Raw genomic sequence first — 23031 nt, forward strand, 5'->3', positions numbered from 1 at the left:
AGGCTCATAAAATATGACTCACCAATCCAGATTTACAGCCAAGACATGACAGTTCATCTTTTTTTTATTTTTTTTATAAGAAGTCCTGAATTATATGATGTAGTGGTGCAAATACAAAAGCTTGACGCAGGGGTTATAAAGTTGTGGTTGGCTGATATGAGTTTTTCAGTTAAAGTGTGGCCAGTAGATGCCAATATATGATATTCAGGTCATATTTCACCTAAAAACCTATTTTCTGCATAAAAAAAATTAAGCCATAAATTAGAATCTTTACAGTGTTTTACTTGGGGTGAGGGTTTTTTATAAGGAAGTTCAAACTTTTATTCAGCAAGAACACAAAGTGACAGTAAAATATTGCAACAAAATTGTTACAAAAGATTGCTGAAGAACAATTCTGTTCTTTTGAACTTTGTTAATTGGAGAATCCTGAAAAAAATGTGTCAGTTTTACACAGAAATATTAAGCAGCATAAATGTTTTCAACATTGATAATAAGAAAGGTTTCTTAAGTGTCAAGTCAGCATATTAGAATGATTTCTGAAAGATCATGTGACACTGAAGACTGGAGTAATGATGCTGAAAATTCAACTTTTTATCACAGGAATAAATTATATTCTAAAATATATTCGAATAGAAAACAGGTATTTTAAATTGCACTAAAATTTTATAGTATTGCTGTTTAACTGTATTTTTGACCAAATTCAGCCTTGGCAAGCATAAGAAACTTCTTTCAAAACTATGAAAAAAAAATAAAAATCTTACCAACTGCAAACTTTTGAACAGTGGTGTATATTTTTAACTGTTGGGTGAAATACGACCTAAAATTTTATGCAGTTTCATGCAAAAATTATTAATTTACACTTTTTAGTAGACTGTGGAAATAACCACAAAATAAACACAAATTAGTATTCGTCTACCAAGCAGCTTTGTTGATCATCAGTGTGAATAAAGTTATAAAGTTCTACTTATGTCTTGTGTGTGTCTACAGCTCCAGGAGAAGTTGGCGCTGAAGGAGAAGGAGTTGGAAACCAAGCTTCTGGACTCTCAGCTGCAGGAGGCAGAGCTGGAGGCATGTGCCAGTGAGAGAGCAGCAGGTAGGATGCATGGGTGAAAAGATGGATGCGTATATGGTTGAAAGGAATAAAGAATAAGTAGGCTCATTTAATATGGCAGCATTTACCTTTTTACGTATGAGGTGTGACATTGCATAATCTCTAAATGCAAGCGTCTGACCTTCCAATAGAATAAACACTTTTAATGAATTAGTTAGTACATGTCAGCAGAGCCCGAGAAAAGCACACTTTGACAATTGTAAACATAAACCAGAATGTCTAACATAAAGTGATCATGCCTCTCTGTAACAGATTATTTTGTCAATGAAAAGTACACGCTCCTCACCTTTGCTGAACAAATATTTAGCCAATATTCACTTTTCATTAGAACTTAACTAGCTAAAAAGCGCCATCTCACAGTTTGTTAATTAAACGGAAATACGTAACGCGTGACTTATATGACACGCAATTAGGCAGCCAAATTGTTCATTTAATAAGGTGATGATAATGCATGTATTCGCCGCCCTCATTTCAATATGATTTGTATAGTTCGGGTTGGAGATGTTTAATCAGCAAATTCCAGCAATATTGATTTGCTTTGTGAACTTTGTAGTGGCTTAGTGCGGGAATGACTGTTTATCGTAACATGCAGGAAAGAATTGATGCGAGTGATGGATAACAGTGCCGCGTTCGGTGGGATTAGAGATGGTGCCAAGGACCGTTTGGTAACTCCTGTGGATTTTACCAAATTGTCTGCCTGATTTTTAAGTTTTGTGCAGGTCAGGTCAGGTGCTTGAATCAAAATCAGAGCAAATTTTAATCAAACCTCTCTTATTTGGAATAAACTTTGCTCATTTATTTATTTTGTTTTCGTTCAAGCATTTCTCCATACCTTCTTTGTTTGTTTGTCTGTTATTTTGTTCGTTCATCTGTCTTTTGTCCATTTTAATTCATCAATTTCTTTATTTCTTCATTCATATTGACTAGTGGTCTTGGTGTGTAATAATGCTTAGCAAATTGGATCATGGATCATTTCATTTGTTAGTTCGTTCTCTCAAATTTGTTATTTGTTCATTCATTCATTCATTTATTCGTGTTTGTTTATTTGTTCATTTGTTCGCTCAGTCAGCCATTTATATTTGCTAGCAGCCTTTGTGTGTTATAAGGTTTTGGAAATTGGTTCATAGATAATTTAGCTTGTTAGTTCATCCGTTTATTTATTTATTGGTTAATTTCTTTGCATTCATTCATTCAGTTGTTTGTTTGTATGTTTGTTCGGTCATTTATATCTGCTAGTGGCCTTTGTGGGTAACAATGCATTGGAAATTGACTGATGGATACTTCTGTTAGTTTATTTGTTATTTGTTAAATTTTTAATTCATTCATTCATTTCTTTGGTGTTTGTTTTTTTTTGTTAATTTGTTTGTTCAGTCAGTCATTTATATTTGCTAGTTATATTGGTTTTTGTTCAGAATTATGCTTTGGAAATTGGTAAATGGTTCATTTTTACTTGTTAGTTTGTTCATTTATTTATTTGTTCATTTTATTCCTTTGCATTTGTTCTTTCGTTGAGTCATTTATATTTGCTAGCAGTCAGTATTGTTTTGCCATAATATATTGTCATTCATTCATTCATTCTGTCATTTATTCAGTCAGTCATTATTTGGTTGTGTGTTTGTTGATTCATTCATTCATTTATTCATTCAGTAATTTATATTTTCTAGCGGTCTGTTTCTCCAGTGTTGCTTGGAGAGTCGTCAGTATGCCCATGGACCCATTCATCGTTCGTTTGTTCATTTGCTTGTTTGTTCGGTCATTAGTTCATTCATTTGTTCATTCATTCACCAGGGGCCTTCGTTTCCAATATTGTTTTGGAAATGCATACGTCAGCATGCCCGTGGACCTTCTGAGGCCTGTAGGTCAAACACAGTCATGTTTGTCCTCCTATATGAGGTTATTTTTCAGATGGTTTCTGACATCCATGAGCCTGGTGTAATTGCTCGCTGTTCCCGTACAATGTTGATAAACCAGAATGTTTCCATGCTGAAATTTCATAAATAAAATGTCTCCACAGTCTCCAAGAGCCTGGAACTCTGACTTCAGGGTGTTGCTGCTGTTTTTATTGCTCTGGGCGCTCGTGCACACACACACATGCATACAGACACACACCTCCCCAGGGGAAACTGTCTTCTCAAAATAAGGCTCACTTAGAGTTATTAATACTTATGCCATAGTGTTTCAACTGCAATAACCTCTTTCCCGAGGAGCTTAGCCTTGTTATTGTGCAGCTGGAGCTCTGGAGTGCAATACCAGAATAATAACCTCCCTCTCTCTCCTTCTCCCTCCCTCTCTCTCTCCCTCCCTCCCTCTCTCTCTCTCTCTCTCTCAGCGTTAGTCGAGGAAATCTATAAGGCTCAGAGGGAGAGAGACCAGGCTGTGATGGCCAGACTGCGTCTGGCTAACAAGGAGAGGGATGAAGCTTTACTTCGGGCCAAGAAGCTTCAGGAGGCGACGCTGGAGTATGTGCCGTTCAAACCTCTTCCAAAACCAGACCATCAGTTCAGTCTGTCTAACTACATGCTGCTCTGATCATTTCTGTTCTCTCCAAGAAGCTCCTCACAAAGTGAAAATCAATCATTTCAATTTGCAATTTTCACACGGTCAAGTTGTGCCATCATACTCAAAATTAGATTGTAATACTGATACCTGTATATAAAACAGGAGCAGAATAAAATGCTGAGTAAGTCATTTGTATAATGATGGGAATTATCCCTTTGACTTGAATATTATGTCAGAATGGTTTTAGGAGTGATTTACACAGAAATTTTATTTTTGTAAATGAGGCCCATTGATTGTTGAAGCCCTGGCTTAGTGGTCTAGACACGTGGAGTTTTAGTGCTGATTAAGGCTGGGCGATGCAGCTACATTATTCCATATATATCTCCATATATACACTACTGTTAAAAAGTTGGCGTCAGTAAGAAAAATTTAATTTTATTTGGCAGAGATGCATTAAATCAACAGTTAAGGATTTTACTGTTGCAAAAATTTGATTTCAAATAAATACTGTTCTTTTGAAACTTCTAGTCATGAAAGAATCCTGAAAAAATGTTAACGCTGTTTCCACACAAACATTAAGCAGCACAACTATTTTCAATATTGATAATAAGAAGAAATGTTTACCATATGCAAACCATACATCAATGGAAAGCTTATCTATTCCGCTTTCATATGGTTCAATTTCAAACAATTACTGTTTTTACTGCATTTTTGATCAAATAAATGTAGCCTTGGTTGGCATAACACATTTTTAAATGGTATTTTGAAAACATTTACATTTGGCAGACACTTTTATCCAAAGCAACTTGCATTGCATTAATGGTAATCATTTGATCAGTTCATGCATTCCCTTGGCATTGCAAGCACTATGACGTACAATACTGTGTCTTAAAGACTTGCTGAAAATGGATTCTGTTGTAGTGCTTTCCTAATGACACAAGGGGTAAATGGCTGTGAAAATTTAGCAATATTTTATTTCGCCAAAAATAAATACTAAATATTGAAGATATCGAATATTTGATATATATTTAATATACTACTCAGGCCTAGTGCTCATACAGTCAGTAGAGTTTGATATACCTTGACGCATCTCATTGTATTTATTGATAGGAGTAGTGAAAAGGGCTTATGTCTGGTAACATTATATTGTCTGATAAACGTCTTCGGTGACGCACGTTGATAAATGGGTAACTGTGAAGCTTACTTTATGGTCAGAAGCTTCTGTGAGGTGCCTTAGGTTCTGTGTCCACCCTTAGTCCAAGAGCCATTAAAGTTTCTCAGCGTTTTTAAAGGCAGTGGATTTTAAGGGTTTGAGAAGCACACGAGGCATATGGCTTTACTCAGCATTGTGATGGGAAGCTGCTTTATTCTTCCTGCTAGAGGACAAACTGAATGAACAGAAAAGGGTTTGAGGGGAAATCCAATATCGATTGGTTTGGAAATATATCAGAGGGGTGTGACATTTTTAAGAGTCCCCTCATCCTAGTACTGGGTTGTCATTCAGAAGTTCCACTCTATAGGAAATCAATCCCGTGCTTTAAACCTATGGATATTTGCTGTTTACCACCCTGCCTGCTGGGTCCTAATTAATATGATCTTCTTCCTTGTATGTTTAACTGCTCATAACTGGAGCTGTTGTTTGATGACGGGCCTTTCAAAACGAATATTGCCCTATGCCCTCCAGGGGACGGAAGTATTTATATCCTGTTCAAGAACGGTTGTGGTTTTAAAAAGGCTCAATGTTTATGAGGATGCAACAACTAGTATATTTTAAATATGAGTTAAAGCTCTTCTTTATTGCTTGACGTCCTTTTCCAGAGGTATTCATATAACCTTACACCCTGTTTAATATTTCAGTCGGCCTCATGATTTATTGATAGTTACTCAAGTCGCTCAAACCGCAATTATCAAGAGGCATGAAATGCATTTTCTGGCCGCCCAATGAGCGCAAAATCTCTTCAAAATTTAATTATTAAATCACGTCCCTCCTATAGCTGTGTTCAAGGGCTCCATTCCGACCCCTCTCTCAAAAAAATTATAATTGATAGCCAAGTGGAATCCCATTATCTTTGAGGGAATATGGACGCACGTGTTCTAAGCCCTTATTTTCGGAGGTCACTCTTGGGTCCATTGTGTGAATGAGTATGTACCTTTATAATGGATGGAGATCCATGTAATGCCTTTGTAAATGAGTGGAGGGGTTGTTGTTTTTTCTGCCTGGTGGCTGATGGAGGAATTCGATTTGCTCTTAAAGGAGCATCACATCGGTGAGGTCTGTAAAAGTAGGCAGGGTGAATTTCTGCAGTTCACCTGCCGTCATTTCTCTCTGAAACCAGTGAAACTGTGGCAGTATAAATATACAGTGGGGACCTTATATTTTCCATTTGCATTACCATTTCAAAGTTTGGGGTTGGTATATTTTTTTTATAAAGAAGTTAATCTAAGCAGTGATGCATTAAATTGATCAAAAGTGACAGTAAAGTAATTTATAATGTTACAACAGATTTATTTTTCAAATTGTTTTGAACTTTCTATTTATCAAAGAATTCTAAAAAAAAATGTATTATGGATTCCACAAACATATTAAGTACTGTTTTCAACTTGGATAATAGTAATAAATGTTTCTTGAGAAACAAATCAGCATAGAAGGATTTCTGAAGGATCGTGTGACCCTGAAGACTGGAGCAATGATGCTGAAATTTCAGCTTTGCATCACAGGAATTAATTCTTTTTTTAAATATACTTAAATAGAAAACTTATTTTAAATTTGTAAAAAATATTTCACAGTATGGTAACACTTAATAGGAAACACTTATTCGCTATTAACTATGATTTGTCCCTCAACAAATTCCTAATTTGCTGCTTATTAATAGTTACTAAGGTAGTTATTGGGAAGGATTAGGGATGTAGAATGAGGTCATGTAGAGTAAGGCATTAATATGTGCTTAATTACTACTAATAAATGGCTAATATTCTAGTAATATGCATGCTAATAAGCAACTAGTTAAGAGACCTTAAAATAAAGTGTTACCCACAATATTACTGTTTTTAATGTATTTTTGATCAAATAAATGCAGCCTTGGTGAGCATAAGTTTTTTTTTGTTTTTTCAAAAACATTAAAAATAACTTACCGACACTAAACTTTTGAATGGTAGTGTAAATGTGCATAATTTTTTTATTATGATTTTTTAAAATCATTTTAAATAATATTGGAAATATTAGACTTTTTTTTTAATTAAATAACAATTTTACATTATCATTATTTTTTTATTTTTATTTTTTTAAACCTAACTTTTTGTTTATTTGCACTTATTTAATTTTTTTTTATAGTGAGATCTCAGATTCTCGGACCCCACTGTATATATTTCATACATTTATTGCAAAACCTCAAGATTTGACTTGCCATGCCGTTGATCTACATTAGCCATGAGCAAATCTTTGTGACTGTGCATTTGTTATGGAGGTCCATATGAAAAACCTTCAAAATCATAAATATTTCCAACAGTGTGTGACGCGTGTGTCTCCAGGCATTTGGCTCCATAATTACTGTTGTCTTTGCCTTTATAAAGATGCTCATGGCAGGTGTGGCACAAAAGGTTCAGGCCTAATCCGTCTCTCCGATTCCCCACACATATGAACAATTGATCCCAATAGTCATATAAAGTAGTAAACATTAATAACTTAACAATTCGCTGTCAGTTCTGAGCAGAATGGGCATTACAGTGGAATAACAGCACGAGCAGGCGGCACTTTTAATATCTCTGAGTGTGTCTTCTGCTTTCATACCAAAACCCACAGAATGCAATTACTGGATTTGGGAAGTGATCTCATTTTGCAGAGTGACATAAAGGAAACTCAAGGAAGCTCACTACATTTCATTTCTCTATTTCTCTCTCTCACACACTTTTTTTTTATCTCTCTCCATCTCTCTCCAGGCTGGAGAATATTAAACCTGAAGAAAGTGATGTGGTAAGCCTTCCTCACTAGAGAATTTCATCTCTGATTGTTCTGTGTACCCTTTTTGTCCGACTGTCTTAAATGAAAACACAGCCACATGAAGGGCTTGTTTTGATGCTTATTCTGATGAAGAAATTGTTCATTTTCTGTGCATCTGTTGCACATGAACGTAAAATCAGGTAGCTATTTGATGAGCATTTTTGAACTGTGCCTCTATTGACAGTGGTTTGCTAATAATTACTTGACGTAATGTCTCAAGTTGCTTCTGTTTCTTTCATCAAAAAAAGCAGATAAGTGACCAAAGGCATCTGAAAAGATTTGACGAAATTTAGCATCACATCACTTGCTCACCAATGGATGCTCTGCAGTGAATGGGTGCCGTCAGAATGAGAGTCCAAACAGCTGATAAAAACAGCACAATAATCCACAAGTAGCCATACGACTCCAGTCCATCTATTAACGTCTTGTGAAGTGAAAATATAAATGTTTGTAAGAAACAAATCCATCATTATGGCATTTTAGTTTTAAACCGTCACTTTTGGGCGCAATACCAGTCCATAATCAATAATAATGCTTCCTCCAGTGAAAAGGTCCGTCCCCTGTTGTGCTCTCATATCAAAATCCACCAACGTATTGTTTAGAACTGTTTTGAAACCGTGTTTGATCTGTGCATATTTCGCTCCTGATTCAGACGAGATGACTTTTTCACTCGAGAAAGCAATATTATGGATTTAGTACTCGTATTTTAGCCGTAAGCAATGATTTGAAATTAAAACCATCTTAATGATGGATTTGTTTCTTATAAACACACATCTTTTCACTTCAGAAGATATTAATTGATGGATTGGAGTTGTGTGGATTATTGTGATGTTTTTTGACTCTCATTCTAACGGCACCCATTCACTGCAGAGGATCCATTGGTGAGCAAATGATGTAATGCTAAATTTCTCCAAATCTGTTCTGATGAAGAAACAAACTCATTTATTCTCTGAGGGAGAGTAAATTTTCATTTTTTTGAAACGATTCCTTTAAAATGTGATCAACTGATTTTTGAGATGATATTTAGCATTACTTTTCATCTGAGATATGATGCCATTTGTGTGTTTTGGTCAGGACCTGGAAGAGTTGTTGAACAGGGTTAACAGCGCGGACTCTGCCCTTGCTATCGAGCAGAGCGGGGCGGCCATCATCGAACAGATCCAGAGGGCCAGAGAGCATCGCTCCCAGATCACCTCAGAGGAGATGAAAGCCGTCATAGAGGAGAGAGACGCTGCTTTAACCAGGGTACAAACCTACAGCATGCACACACTCTCAGCTAAGGGTCAATCCTAACACACACCAGCCCTAAACACTCCACTCACAGTAGTTGTGTACCAAGCCAGAAACCTTTACACCATAAAAAAAAAAAATCAAATACGACTCTCTAAATATTGACTATCTCTCCTCCTGCGTTTTAACTCCTCTGCAAGATGACTTTGATTATTGGTCTATTAAAGCACATACATCTGTGTTTATTCACAGATCCTGCACTGATTTAAGAATCAACACACCAGCTACCTAATTCACATGTAGGGACAAATATTGCTGCATAACCTCAAATATTTGGTATATCGTTCCTACACACATAATTCAATCAAATGAAAACAAACAAGCAGGTAGCTAAATATTGACATCCAGATATTCAGCATCATCATAGAGTTCAAGTGTGGGGCAGTGGATGTATTTGCTGGGATTTCTTTGTTGGTAAATGCTGCCTACGTCTCATAATTGTTGTTATATAATGTGGTTGATTTATTTGAACAGAGAATTGTATCTAACGGTCATTCCCAGTGTTGTTTTGGGTCAGCGGGTAGTGTGTGTTGTAACTTTTATCGGGTGTGATGGTACAGGTCATAGAGGCCTTTCTGACTATTTGGTTTCCCAGACTTGTGACACTCAGTATTTTAGATGGGTAATTTACTGTAATCAATATTAATGGATATGAGGTGGTGTTTATTGGATATGAGTGATGCAAAACTCATTTATATTATCAAAAATATGAGTGATTCGGTCTAAAATGTTGATATTTTAGAAATAAAATTCTGCAACAAAACATAATGTAGATAAAGAGTAAAAAAGGGAACTGTTCATTCGATTGCAAATTCATCTGTGTAGGTGGTTGCCAGCTATAATGTGCTCTAATATTTCTGTGGTTGGATACGCAGAAATATTTTTGATTAAAATGTTTTCCATCTTCCTTGTTGGACCTGCTATGGTCCTTAAAACCCTGCCCGACAGGAGTCCATAAGCAGGAGAAAAAAAGCCATTGCTGCAAACTGAACAAATGCAGCTATGTGGAAGACTTGCTGTGCTACGACACCTCTACATCTCTTTTTTTGTGTCTTTGTGTGTGTCTGTGTGTCTGTGTGTGTGTGTGTAAACTCATAAATGAATAATGGCAGAGTTTGTGGCATAAGAAACACAGTTGCTTAGTTCCGGCACATATACATCAGAGCTGTAAAACTCAGACTTTTAACTATAGAGTACCCAGTCCACCTAACTGGCTTATTTCTGCCTGTACCGGAGAGATTTTTTTGCATACCATATTTTGTTAAAAAAAAATGTACGTCACCATTCAAAAGTTTGGTATCATAAGATTTTGCAGTCTGTAATAAAATAACTGTTTTCTATTTAAATATATTATAAAATATAATTGATTTCTTTGATGCAAAGCTGAATTTTCAGCATCACATGATCCTTCAGAAATCATTCTAATATGCTGATTTGCAGCTCAAGAAGCATTTTTATCATTAATGTTGAAAACAGTTGGGATGCTTAATTTTTGGGGTTTTTTTGTGAAAACCATGGTTCATTTCCTTCAGGCACATTGTTGAAAAAAGTTTAGCATTTATTTGAAATTGTTAGAAAAAAATTCTATGTAAAACTCTTTACAGTCACTTTTGATCTGTTTAATGCATCCTTGCTGAATAAAAGTATTAATTTCCTTGAAAAAAGGAAATGACCCCAAACTTTTGAACAATAGTGTATTTTTTTTATTAATTTTTAAAATCTATTTTATGACGTTTTTAATATTATATGCTTTTATTATATTAAGCAATTAATTTTTTAAAGTCCAAGAATATAAGGAAGTCTAAGATAACGACTTATTTGTTTAAAAAATGAAAAAAATATATATATATTGTGAGAAAAATTTATAAATTGAGACCTTATAGTTGGTTTTTGTTCTCTTCATAGTGTAAATGTACTTGTATCACTCAGAGTCTTCCAGTCCACTGAGTCCTTTATTGGATGTAGGCCAGATTAATAAAATAAATCCTGTCGTGCAGATAAATTCAACCAGAAAGCCAGTGGCAGCTCGACCATGACAACCTGTGTCAACCTCTCTGATATGAGCAGAAGGCCAGGTGTCAGTCTTCTAACTCCACCCAAAACCCACCAGCACACGCTGTCAAACGCTGCCATGCTTTTTCATTGGGGCCAAAAACCTGAATCTATGGGGTAATTTCAGAAGTAAGTTGCAAACCCCACACCTAATCTCTCTGAGACGGGAATGGGTCCTCTCTCTATCCTCAAGGATATCTCCCTCCCCTGCCGTTCCTCCCATCTCTCTCCTCATCTCGTAGGGATTAGAGCCCGGCTGCAGGCAGAGGGCCGCCACATCCCTTTGGCCTGCCGGAATATGAAAAGCTGGATAAGTGCTGGAGGAAATAAATCTTATTCTCACTTCCTTCCTCTCCTCACAGTTAACGCGGCGAATAAGATCCGCTTCGTTATGTCCCTGCGCTGGGCGCTTATTGAATTTCTCTTGATCTTGATAGAGTGCTGATGTTAAAGTGAGAGGGGAAATGAAGTCGCATCTCGAGATCTTATTCCGCTGATTTTTTTTTACGCTCGTTGTGCATGATGCCACGTGGTTCAGACCTCTTGTGTTGTTGTGCTGGTTAGTATGGATTAAAAAGTTAAAATAGATTAATATGTCTGTCTCTACTCCCCATTTCGCCCCAACCGCAGCTATTTTTGGTGCCTTTTGCGTCACCGCAGAGGTGCATTCTGATTAAAATACGTTTCCCCCTAAAAGACATCTGCTGCCCGAGAACCATAACTCAGGCTGACACTAAAGAGGCACTGTGTGTTTTGTCTGGACGGCGGTGGTATTATTTTAGTCTGCAGAGGAAAGAAACAGGAGTGGGGTCGGTGGCTGAGAGGCTTGTTTGCGCCGGCGCTACTCTTTGAGACGGCTGAATGTTGAAACATTGGGACTTGTCAGGCCGTGAGGATGGTTTACATTCTTGGTAAGTGTCCGTCGATCCTGGAATGTGTACATGGAGAGGAGCACATATGGACTGGTAGAAAACAAGCCCGCTTACAATAATACCCACCAAAGAGCTGGTCATGTCGGTGTATGTTTAAAGTCTGTCTGACAGCCCACCAGAGAGTCTTGTACTGTATGGGAAAATGAGGATAGGCTTTGTGGATATAGGGAATTATGTTTTTGGTCACACTTTATTTTAAGGTCCAATTCTCGCTATTTACAAGCCATTAACTATGACTATTGCTTCAATGAACTCCTAATTTGCTGCTTATTAATCGTTAGTAATCGGCATGCTAATAAGAAACTAGTTAAGAGTGAGAATTGGTCCTTATACTAAAGTGTTTCACATTTCACATTTACATAGTTATATTTTTCTTTGACATAATATTATTTATGTCAATATTATTTAGGTACATTTAGTTGAGCCATTGTTTACATTGTTTACCTTAAAGACCTGTAGTTTAATTTGTTGGAAAAATGCAGAATTTAGTCATTCTAAATAATTTACATAATTATTTAATTATTAGTTTTTTTACTCATTTCATTCATTTTTATTTATTATTTTTAATAAATTTGCTTTAGTGTGTAATTAATTGTATCTATATAACATTACTATTAGTAAAATTGAATAATTCCTCAGACAAATCATTTACATGGTTTTAAAAATATTTCTTATTTTTCAAATATTAAAATATTTGTAGTTTTATTTTTAATTATTCTTTTATGTATTTAATATATTTTTGATTAATTTTATTATTAATTTTACAGGTACATGCAGATAAATAAATAATAGTAATACAAAAACAAAAAAGAAAACCGGTCACACTTTATTTTAAGGTCCAGTTCTTGCTATTAACTATGAGTTTTGCCTCAATAAACTGTTAATTTGCTGCTTTTAAATAGTTAAGGCAGTTGTTAGGTTTAGGTATTGGGTAGAATATGGTCATGCAGAATATGTGCTAATAAACAGCCAATATGTTAATAATTGGCATGCTAATAAACAACTAGTTAATCTTGAGAATTGGTCAAAAACGAAAAACTTTAATGGCATCTCTCAAACACAAGCAGTTGTCTGCAGTTTTTTTTAAATATATGAATACTACTGAATTACTGAAGTGGTTTAAACTATGGATGTTCCACAGCAGTCTCTTGAATTTTGTGCATATTTTTCTTCATAAAAGTCAGTGATTTTTATTTTTGAAATGTACCACAAATGAGTCTGTCCCTCCAGGGATCACAGACACAAATGGAGAGTAATATCAGCAAGTGTGTGCTGAGGTTCTTACAGTAAATATAGTAATAACTGAGAATGTAGGATTATACCCTGCAGAGATTTCACCTCTCTTAGAACAGACTTACATACACATGATTTTTCCATGTGGCGGTGCAACTGGTCTTCACATGGTTCCTGAGCCAACTTTAATACAAATATTATTTAAACGCTTTCAAAAAAGTTACAATCATATTTGTCCACCAGTGTTTTGCAGTTTAAATGATTCTGTCAAGATAACCCCCACTCCTCAAAAAAGAAATAAAATATTATTTTCCATAAGACTATATAATATATCCAACCAGTTATTTTAAAATGTAAATATAATAAACTATAAATGCACAGTGGAAATTTCTAAGAAACATCTGTCCCACGGTACAGAAACATTGAAAAGGACCTAATGGACCCTTTTCACAAGACACTGATGTATGTACATTTATAACACTATACTTTGCATCAAATTACAAAAAATTAGTTTCTAATGCAGCGTCTATGGGAGGGATGGTAAATTTGACATCGTTCTGTCTTCTGACTGCCGTTATCAGTCTCTCTCAACTTTTTTCCTTTTTTGAAAGTCATGAAAACACTATCGTGGAGTTTTTCTTTTGCTATTTGAGCAAATGGGAATGCAAAAAAATATTGTTGTGGTACTCTCCTGTTCACTGTTCTTGAAGTTAACCCAACTATGACGACTTCCGCTGCTGAGAATCCCGGAAATGTGAAAAAGGTATCATAGGATCACTTAACACAATTTTGGCTTGTCTAGTTCATGCAAAAGCAACCAGGTGTGAAAGCAAGTGTCTTTTAGCTGGTCTAATAACCTGGGTAAATTCTGATTTAATGCGTTCAAGTGATACCGTTTCTCTCTCTCATCTCCAGTGCAAGCGTCTGGAACAAGAGCTTCTTCGTGTGAAAGAGCCGTGCCATAATTCTGCAAACAGCACCCGCCACCTGGCTGCCCAAAACAATCGGGAACGAGCGAGCAAGGTAAAACACACACACCACCCACGTGGGAAGAAGCCTCTGGAAATGAATGTCATGAGCCCTCGGGTTAGCCTGCACTAGCTTTCAGCGAATACACGTAACACGCCAGGGTGTTTGCCAACAACACCATTCTCCAGTCCGACCTTCACTGTACGTGCGGCCTCGCATATGATGTCCCGGCCCCTTTATCAGCTTGTCATTACGCTCTCCACTGTATCATTCATTAACTTCTATTTGCTCTCTCCTGCTCTTGTTTTCCAGTGATTTGCAGTGATAGACTGGCGGCCCCGGGTGTCTGTTTGACAGGGTTTTAGGATGACACAGGCCGGTCAGTGTGCTGCGATGCATCGCCACGGGTCTGTCAGGGAGACGCAGGGCAAACACGGGCCTATTTGATTTGCTGTATTTATCTGATGCAGCCAGAGCCCTTGAGTTTAATGCAGAGTGCTGTAAAAGGGCCATCATTAGATAGAGCTGAGTAAACACGTGCTGAGAGAGACTGGGCCGAGCAGGGGGCTGCTTTCAGCAGGGGTGCTGAGTCAGGGCCATGCCCCATACCTTTACCACACATTAACACACTTACAAACCTGCATCTTAAGTTAATATACGAATGCACTAACTGCATTTGATGTCATCATCCACTTAACCTCACAACCCACTGGGCTGATGATGTCAGGGTGGAGGTTGAGTTTGTGTTATTGTTAGCATGGTAACAGTTTTTATTTGATATAATTTGATGACTTAGTGTCTGTATTTTTCCTTTCAACATACAAAGTTTTATTCTTCGCATATCTACATATCAGTGTAATGGCAGTGAAATATTTGCTGTTATTTTACATTGTACATTACCTAGATTTATTGTTACTTTTATTATTTATGATATTAATAACAAAAAGGTAATGTCTAAATAATTTAATAAATAATCAAAAGTAAATTTTTTATTTAATTTTAATCAAATTATTATTATTATTATTATTATTATGAATAGTAATAATAATAACAAAAACTTAATAAAATATCTAGACAAATAAAAAATGATCAAAATAAAATCAAAATAAATCATTTTTCTTATTTTAATAAATTTGTATTTTTATTTTATTATTATTTTTAATAATAAATTATTATTAATATTATCAAAGCAATCTATATTATAAATTATATTATAATTATTTTATTATATTAAATATTATAATTGATAATTTATTATTATTATTAATAATACATTTTATTATTACAAATTATTATTATTATTATTATTTATTTATTTTTAAAAACTTTAATTTTTTTTTATTATTGTTGTTGTTGTTTTTGTGTATGTTAAATTGAGCCCTAATTTTTAAAAGTGATTTAAGGAAATGTATTTCAGATGCTAATTTATTCATGTGTTTTCTAGGCCAGTATTTACGTTTTGATTGTGTATAATCAAATAATAATCAAAAGTAAATTGAAAGAAACAATTTATTATTTAATCTTAATTGAATTATTATTATTATTATTATTATTATTATTATGACTAGTAATAATAATAATAACAAAAAGTTAATACTATATAACTAAATAATAATCTAAATGAAATCTAAATAAATTATTTGTATTTAATTTAAATTAATTAAAAATAATATATATTTTTAATAATAAACTGTTATTATTATAAATTGTTAATATTATTATTAATAATAATAACAAATTGTTAAATTGTTATTAAAAACTATTCTTATTATCTATAAATAATAATCATTATTATTTATTTATTTCTAAAAACAAATGTTAACTCATTTTTTTTATTGTTGTTTTGTTTTGTTAAATTGAGCCCTAATCTTTAAAAGTATTGTATTTCAGATTCCTGCATTTTCTAGGCCAGTATTTACTTGTTTTGATAGTGTAGCCATATGATGAACACGAAGCAATGTGAGGGGCAAAACCGATCATAATGATATTCCAGTTTCATGACAGATTTTATGATTAACAAGTAGATGCTGGGTTATTTATATTTAGTCGTAATGATGTGGATTGTGGTCTGAAAATGCTGGGATGCAACTGTGCCACATGGTGACGATTACCGGTAGATATAAAATAATAATTATTTATAATCTGATAAAAAGGTCCAGTCTGTCTCCAGGCAAAGCTTTCTGAAGATTTAAAAAAAATTATATTTCACATTTAAGACGGTTTGGCTGATGGCTTATTAAGAAATATATTAAATTTTGTTATTAATGTAGCACTTGGTTTTTCTATAAATCCCCTTAATTATAGATTGACTCCTGGGATTACAGAGCGGGGTTTTTAATTTAAAACGAAATGGGAACAGCTGTCGTAAAATTAGTCAACAGTGCCAGGAACATATCCAAAAAACAATTTAAAAATGAACAGGACTTCCACTTATCGATTGACATTTTACTTTAAAGAAAGCCGGAGGAAATCTGCAGAGTGAAAAAAAAAAAAAGAGTTGAGTTTAAGATGATGAGCAAAGTCTTCTCCATCTCAAATCTTTATATTTAGCTTTTAGCTCACACTAACTTTTAGGGATTTCATTTGGATGATTAATTTCAAGGTTTTTAATCGCCACACTCTTTAGAGATAGAAAATGTTAACCGGTGTTCTTTTTTATCATGGAAATTATGATCAAAGATAGGCAAGATGTTTTTTCTTTTCTCTTTTCAATTAAGATGGAAATTAGGGACATATTTAGTGTTTGCTGTCATTTCATCATCATTTTTCACCAGAACAGCAAAGCACCTGCAAAGTGTTTTTTTGGCTTGTGACTTTTGTCAGTTGATAGCACCCCGGGCGATTCCTTGTCTTATCTCCTCAGTCGGCCTCATTTTCACCTCAGCGCAAGTACAAGAACCTGTTCCACAACCATCTCCGAGTCGTCACAATAAATTCATCATACAGCTTTATTGTGGGTCAGGTTTCGTTATCTTTGTGGACACCAGTTGCCCACAGTAAAAAATGACCTACAATATAGTCACTAAAAAATGAAATCTAAAATGGCCAGGTGGTGTATAAATGGGTGTGTTTTAAGGTGGAAAAATGATCAGGCACACATTTAATCTATGTACATCCTTACCCCTTGCATGTTAATTTTTAGCCATTTCGCTAAGTTGATTACATTTTTAGCACTTTTTAACACACTTAACACAACAAAAAATATGTTAACAGGAAATCCTGACAATAATTTCAAATGTGTGTGCAGGTTTGTTGGGACCAATTTCATGAGAAGAAATGTCCTGACAGAAAACAAGATCCATTAAGGGACAAAAATGAATTGTTACAGTTATTATGTAATGATTAGAATTTGCGTGCATTAACATAATAGAGATTCATGTATATGCTGGTTCGTTGGCTGGTTTTAGTCCCTCTGAAATAAATGCTGAGTGGGGGATGTGGACGAGAGCTTTGCCCTCGCTCCGAACCACCTGTGTTTGCTCTGCAGCTTTTCTATGTGCATTGACAACAGTGAAGTGATCTCACACGCTTGCTCCTGCCCCCATCACTCTCTAGGCCTAGACCTCACCTTTAACTCTGATATAATCTGCTCTGAACCTCATGGACCATTAAATGTGGATAATATCTTTATGGCCCTTTTGCTGGCAGTTTCCCCAAAAAATGCCCTTCTGTTTAGAAATATTGAAATTCTGTGGAACACAGTAGTGGAAGCTGTAGCCCTCATATCTCATTCAAAACTGCCAGATGTAATATCAGTGAACTACTACCAACATCTTGTCGCGTTTGAATATTTGGAATTGAATGAACTAACTTTAAATATAGCAAATTAATTATGGACTACTTTAATGATACTTTTATGGTGCTTTTTTAACTTTGATAGTCCCTGTTCACTATATGCCTTCGTCTTATAGAAAAGAACGAAATGGGTGCCATGTGCTTGTTGTAATTAAAATAAACTTATTCACTGAATCTAATAACATACATATTTGACTATTCAAAATGTGTTGTGGTCAATCTCAGGTATCTTTATTTCATTTGTACAAGATCTCTAAGTGGAAAACTGGTGCATTGTTCTCAGTCCTGTTGTCTTTTAAAAAGCAAGTTTAAAAGCATGTCAAGTAATTCCTTTGTTTTCCTCTTAAGAAAGTGTTTATTTTAAAGAAATGGTTGGTTACACGTTGAAATAATTGAGATTTGTGACTAAAATTCATTATATTTGTATGAAAGCTTTATTTTCAATAAAGCTCAATTTTGTAAATTTTTTATATATTTTTTAAACGATTAACCGCGATTAATCACATCCAAAATAAAAGTTTTTGTTTACATAGTGTATGTGTGTGTACTGTGTATATTTATTATGTATATATAAATACATTCTCATGCATGTATATATTTAAGCAATAAATATTTGGTTTATATATTAAATATATTTATTTATAATATCAAATATGTGAATGTAAATTATACATGTGGATATTTTCTAAATATACTGTGTGTGTATAAGAAATATACACAGTACACACACATATATTATGTAAACAAACTTTTAATTTGGATGCGATTAATCGTTTGACAGTTTTATTTAGTGTTATTTTCATTTTTTATGTAATTAAACAATTTGATAAATAATGGAGTCAATAAAATAAAAGGAATTATTTTTTGTGTTCCACAGAAAAAATTTAATTTATAAATTTTTGGAATGACATTTTAGGTGAATAAATTATGATAGTTTACATTTCTGGGTGAACTTCTGTCTGATTCTCTGTTTTATGTGTGAGCTGTAGCCTAACGGCACACATGCTGTAGACACATTGAGCCCTGGTGCTCATGCATTCGAATCTGACCTGCATCATGTCCTGGTTTCATTCCCCCTCATATAAATGATAGTGGGTCCTCATAAAGATTGCATAAACCATCTCTTTCAGAGCATGCTATTCTTTGCGGATGTAGAAGGTATGGGTCTTATAGGCGTTTTAATGCCAGGTGCATCAGCTCTGCTGTTGTGCTGACTGAGTTACGAGAGAGATTTATGAGTGTGTTCTGCGGAGGTGGGCTCTCATGTATTTGGGCTCTTTGTTGTCAGACGAGGATGCGAGTCTTTTGTCTCTGTCCTGTCGAACTGAATTTGTTTGATCAGACATCATCAGGTGACACAGGCTTGAAAATAGAGAAGGATGCATGTGTTTCACAGGATTAGTCCTTTATAATGAAACGCCTGTTGAGTCCAGTTCACATTTGTGTTACATGTGAAACATGTTAAAATTCTAACAACAGTTCTAATAACATAAGTATAGTTTGGTAATAGTTAAGCAGATACTTTTATGCATGTATTAGAAGTTGGAAAAGTGCAGGCTAGACATGTGAGTATAATCTGGCAGCAGACTATTTTTCCCATGTGAAAAAGTAGGACACTTTAGCATACTTTAGCAAAAAGAGTACTTATTACGGAAATAATATACATTAAAAGAATATACTTCAGTCCAAACTGAATGTAATGTTGTATGTTAATTGCATTTGAATGAGAATGTATTATAGTTTCGATTATATTTTTTAAGTCTTTATCATTTTGAAATTTTAACTATATTGTCTTTGAAATATGCGTCCTGCTGAATGTACTGACAAGTATTTATGGTTTCATTTATTTATGATCGTTTCATTTCTATTGTCAATTCAGTTGGAACTTGTATATCATGTATTTAAATACATTTGTAATTCCATATTTTTAATGAAGTGATTTGGTATATTTTAAAATATAATAACTTTAAATGTGAATATTAACAATAAATATAAACTTTACATGCTTAGGTATGTTAGTCAAACCATCAAAAAACATTAAGTGTACTTTAAAGCATGACAAAAGATTATTAAAACAATAATTTATAAAATAAAGTAAAACAAAATAAAGTAAAACTTTAAATTTGACATTATTACAAAGTGCAGTTTTCTTGTGTACTTAAGTGTAAGAAACAGGAAAGTGTTTAAGTGGTGATAAGGCTACACTTAAGTGGATTTTATTTTATTAATATTATATTATCTGAAAGTATAGTTTAAAAAAATATTCATTTAAGATTTGAAGTACACTACCAGTGCACATTCAATACAGTTAAGTCCACTTTGATTTTTTTGAAGATGTAAATAAAACAAAGATTATGTATGTGGGTGGCCATATGTTAATGTGACGTAATAACAATGATTAACACATTTTACATATAATAAAAATAACACATTTTTGCAGCTTAGATTTCATAAATGTTCTGAACGACGTGCTTTGTGACCGTTTAGTTATTTCAAAAGAGCAAGAAAAATCCTGTTTTCCATGATATGTCCCATCATTTTGCCCTACCGCTTCTAAGTGGCAGCGTTCAGTGACCTCTGACATGATACGGGCCGTGCTGCTTTAAATGAGCTCCAGTCAGAGCGACGGAGCGGACTGTGACACCGCTGATAACCTCCATCACATCCTCCTCTCCCCACTGGGTCAGAAAGGCCACGACCAGCCCACCTCTGCCCCACCAAACGCTCGCTCATAAAGGTCAAGGCTGCGACCCTCCTTTGCAGGGCTTAATCTCTACAGGTTAACATGTTACTCTGGGAACCTAATTTGGATAATATTGTAATGAATGCTGATAAAATACATAAGATTAAAAGAATTGCGCTTTGAAGTCGAGCTCCCCTCCCTGTTGGAGAAAAGTACATATTGACTTTAGAGGTTTGAGGCTTTTTGATGTTCTCTTTGACTTGCGAGACCTGCACTCCAGTAATTAGAATGATTGGGGCCGCGCCAGCGGAAGCTGCATGCGCTTATGGGTAAAAGTGTTTCGGGGATTTAAATGCACCGGGCGTTCGAGTCGTAGGCCTGTTTCTGTTACAGTCATGCGTTGTGGTGAGAAAGCACGCAGACTTATCTATAGCATGCAAAGATTGTATTTGCATCTGTGTCTTTAGCCTGCAGTTGAAGATTTTTAATCACAGTCTGCATCGGAGATGTATAACTGTATAAATGCTTAACGGGGAATTTTCTCAGAAAGTTCTGGCAAGGTTCTCTCAAACTTATGAACAGTTATTCTTCCAGTAACATTAATAGAATTTAAGGTTACCTGATTTTTAATAACACTGTCAAAAAACGTTAGAACTTTTTTGTTAACGTTAACTTAATTTTTTTCGTAAAACATTTTAATTGTTAGTGCATCCAACATATTTTTTCTTTAAATGTTGCTACTTACTACTTTCAGATGGTGGAGAAAACATTTAAAAGTAACATTTCCATAATTTTTGCAGAATTATCAAATTGAATGTTCTCTTGTGAAAAAGTGGAAAAAAAATTTTTTTTTTAAACATTTAAAATTCTGGTCATTTTAAATGTTCAGAGAGCAATCAGAATAACGTTTTCATGACTTAATGAGCATGTTAGCAAAACGTTCTTGGAACACATTTTCCTTTCATTTCATTTTTCTTTTAACATTTTAATTGTTAGTTATTTTAGTTTGTCTAACATTTAACGTAGGAGTCGCTGCTTAGTTTCAGATGGTTCAGAAAACATTCCCATAATGTTTGCAGAATTTTAAAATGACCAAGAAAAAAAAAAAAAACACTAAAAACTGGACATTTTAAATGTTCAGAGAACATTGTTTTCATAACTTAATGGGATCATTAGCAAACTTTTCATAAAATATTTTTTTATTAGCTGGGCATTTTGCATGTTGCATGCCTGCATTGTGAAGCATTGCCGATTTTGGCTATTGTGCTCCAGTTGATTTTAGTGAAAAAGAAACTCCCATCCAGTGCATCTTGATAAGATACTGCCCTGTTTCAAACAGGTGCCAAACTGAATGTGTTTTGCAGACAATGCATCCACTAGGATGAAAGCTTTCAAGCTTTATCGCAGTTTATGATACACCACAAAGATAAGGCACGGACAGCATTCATGTGTTTTTGAAGAAAACTGTTGAAATTCCAAGCCTATCAATGACACAGCTCAATTCAACAAACCAAGGTATAGAAAAAGTTAGAGTCATTCATCTCCAGCACTTATGGTAACTCCACGACTTGCATTCATTCGAAGGAATAGTGCAACAATGAAATATAAATATTGCCATTATTCACTCACCATCATGTCATTCCAAACCTGTATGGCTTTCTTTATTCTGTGGAACACAAAAGGACACGCTTTAATTAATCTCTGAGCTGCTGTTTTAAATATGACAAACATATGTGATTTGTTTTAAGCTCTGCTAATGGGATAAAAAGCACTAAAAAAGTACATTTAAAGGCCAGTTCAAACCAAAGAGGATAATTATATTGATAACTATAACTACAAAATGTTAATAATCATTCTATAACACTACACAATGCAATGTGTCATTCAAAATAAGTGATAAAACCCCTGGGGAAAAAAACAATCATTGCTGAATATTCCTTCATAACAGTATTTTTATGGACTTTTCTTAGAGTCTAGTTCACGTCTTTGTATGAAAAAAAGACCAGAATTTGTCTAGTATTTGCAGAATATCTTTCCTTTCCAGTCTCAAATCTTATTCGCACATCTGCTCAAAGATATCTTATGATTTCTGAAGATTTTTAATATTACACACAAGCACTTTAAGTGCTTATTTGTCTTGTTGGAAAGTTTAAATTTTTCTTTTAGTCCTCCCATACAAGTGTGGAATAATATGGTGATCAGTAAATGAAAGAATCTTTTTTTGGGGGGTAAACTATTTCTTTAAAAGAAAACGGACATGTTGTTCCTCTGTCTTTCTCTTTTAACCCCCCTCTTCTCTGTTTATCTCCCAACTCTCCCTGTCTTTGTCCTCCCTCGTCTCTCAGGAGTATATTGCAGGCCTTTACAGTAGCACAGGTTGTCGTGTTTGTTTAGACAGTCTCCATTGTGTCTGTCTGCTCGCCCAGCTGTTGATAGGATGAGAGCCCATCAATACATCTGTTTCAACGGC

At 34.6% G+C, this 23031-nt stretch overlaps 1 protein-coding gene across 1 annotated transcript in view; it reads left to right on the plus strand.

The window, feature by feature from the left end:
- The window catches only part of LOC306850024 (mirror-image polydactyly gene 1 protein-like), a 68770-nt gene that overhangs the window by 27211 nt on the left and 18528 nt on the right, over positions 1-23031 (plus strand). Inside the window, exons 7-11 of the mRNA XM_079385438.1 lie at positions 988-1093; positions 3441-3570; positions 7547-7580; positions 8682-8852; positions 14030-14137. Coding sequence (XP_079241564.1) covers positions 988-1093; positions 3441-3570; positions 7547-7580; positions 8682-8852; positions 14030-14137 — 549 coding nt within the window. The remainder of the gene's footprint in view (positions 1-987; positions 1094-3440; positions 3571-7546; positions 7581-8681; positions 8853-14029; positions 14138-23031) is intronic.

The sequence above is a fragment of the Barbus barbus genome (genome assembly GCF_936440315.1).
Source record: "Barbus barbus genome assembly, chromosome: 30".
Taxonomy (NCBI): Eukaryota; Metazoa; Chordata; class Actinopteri; order Cypriniformes; family Cyprinidae; genus Barbus; species Barbus barbus.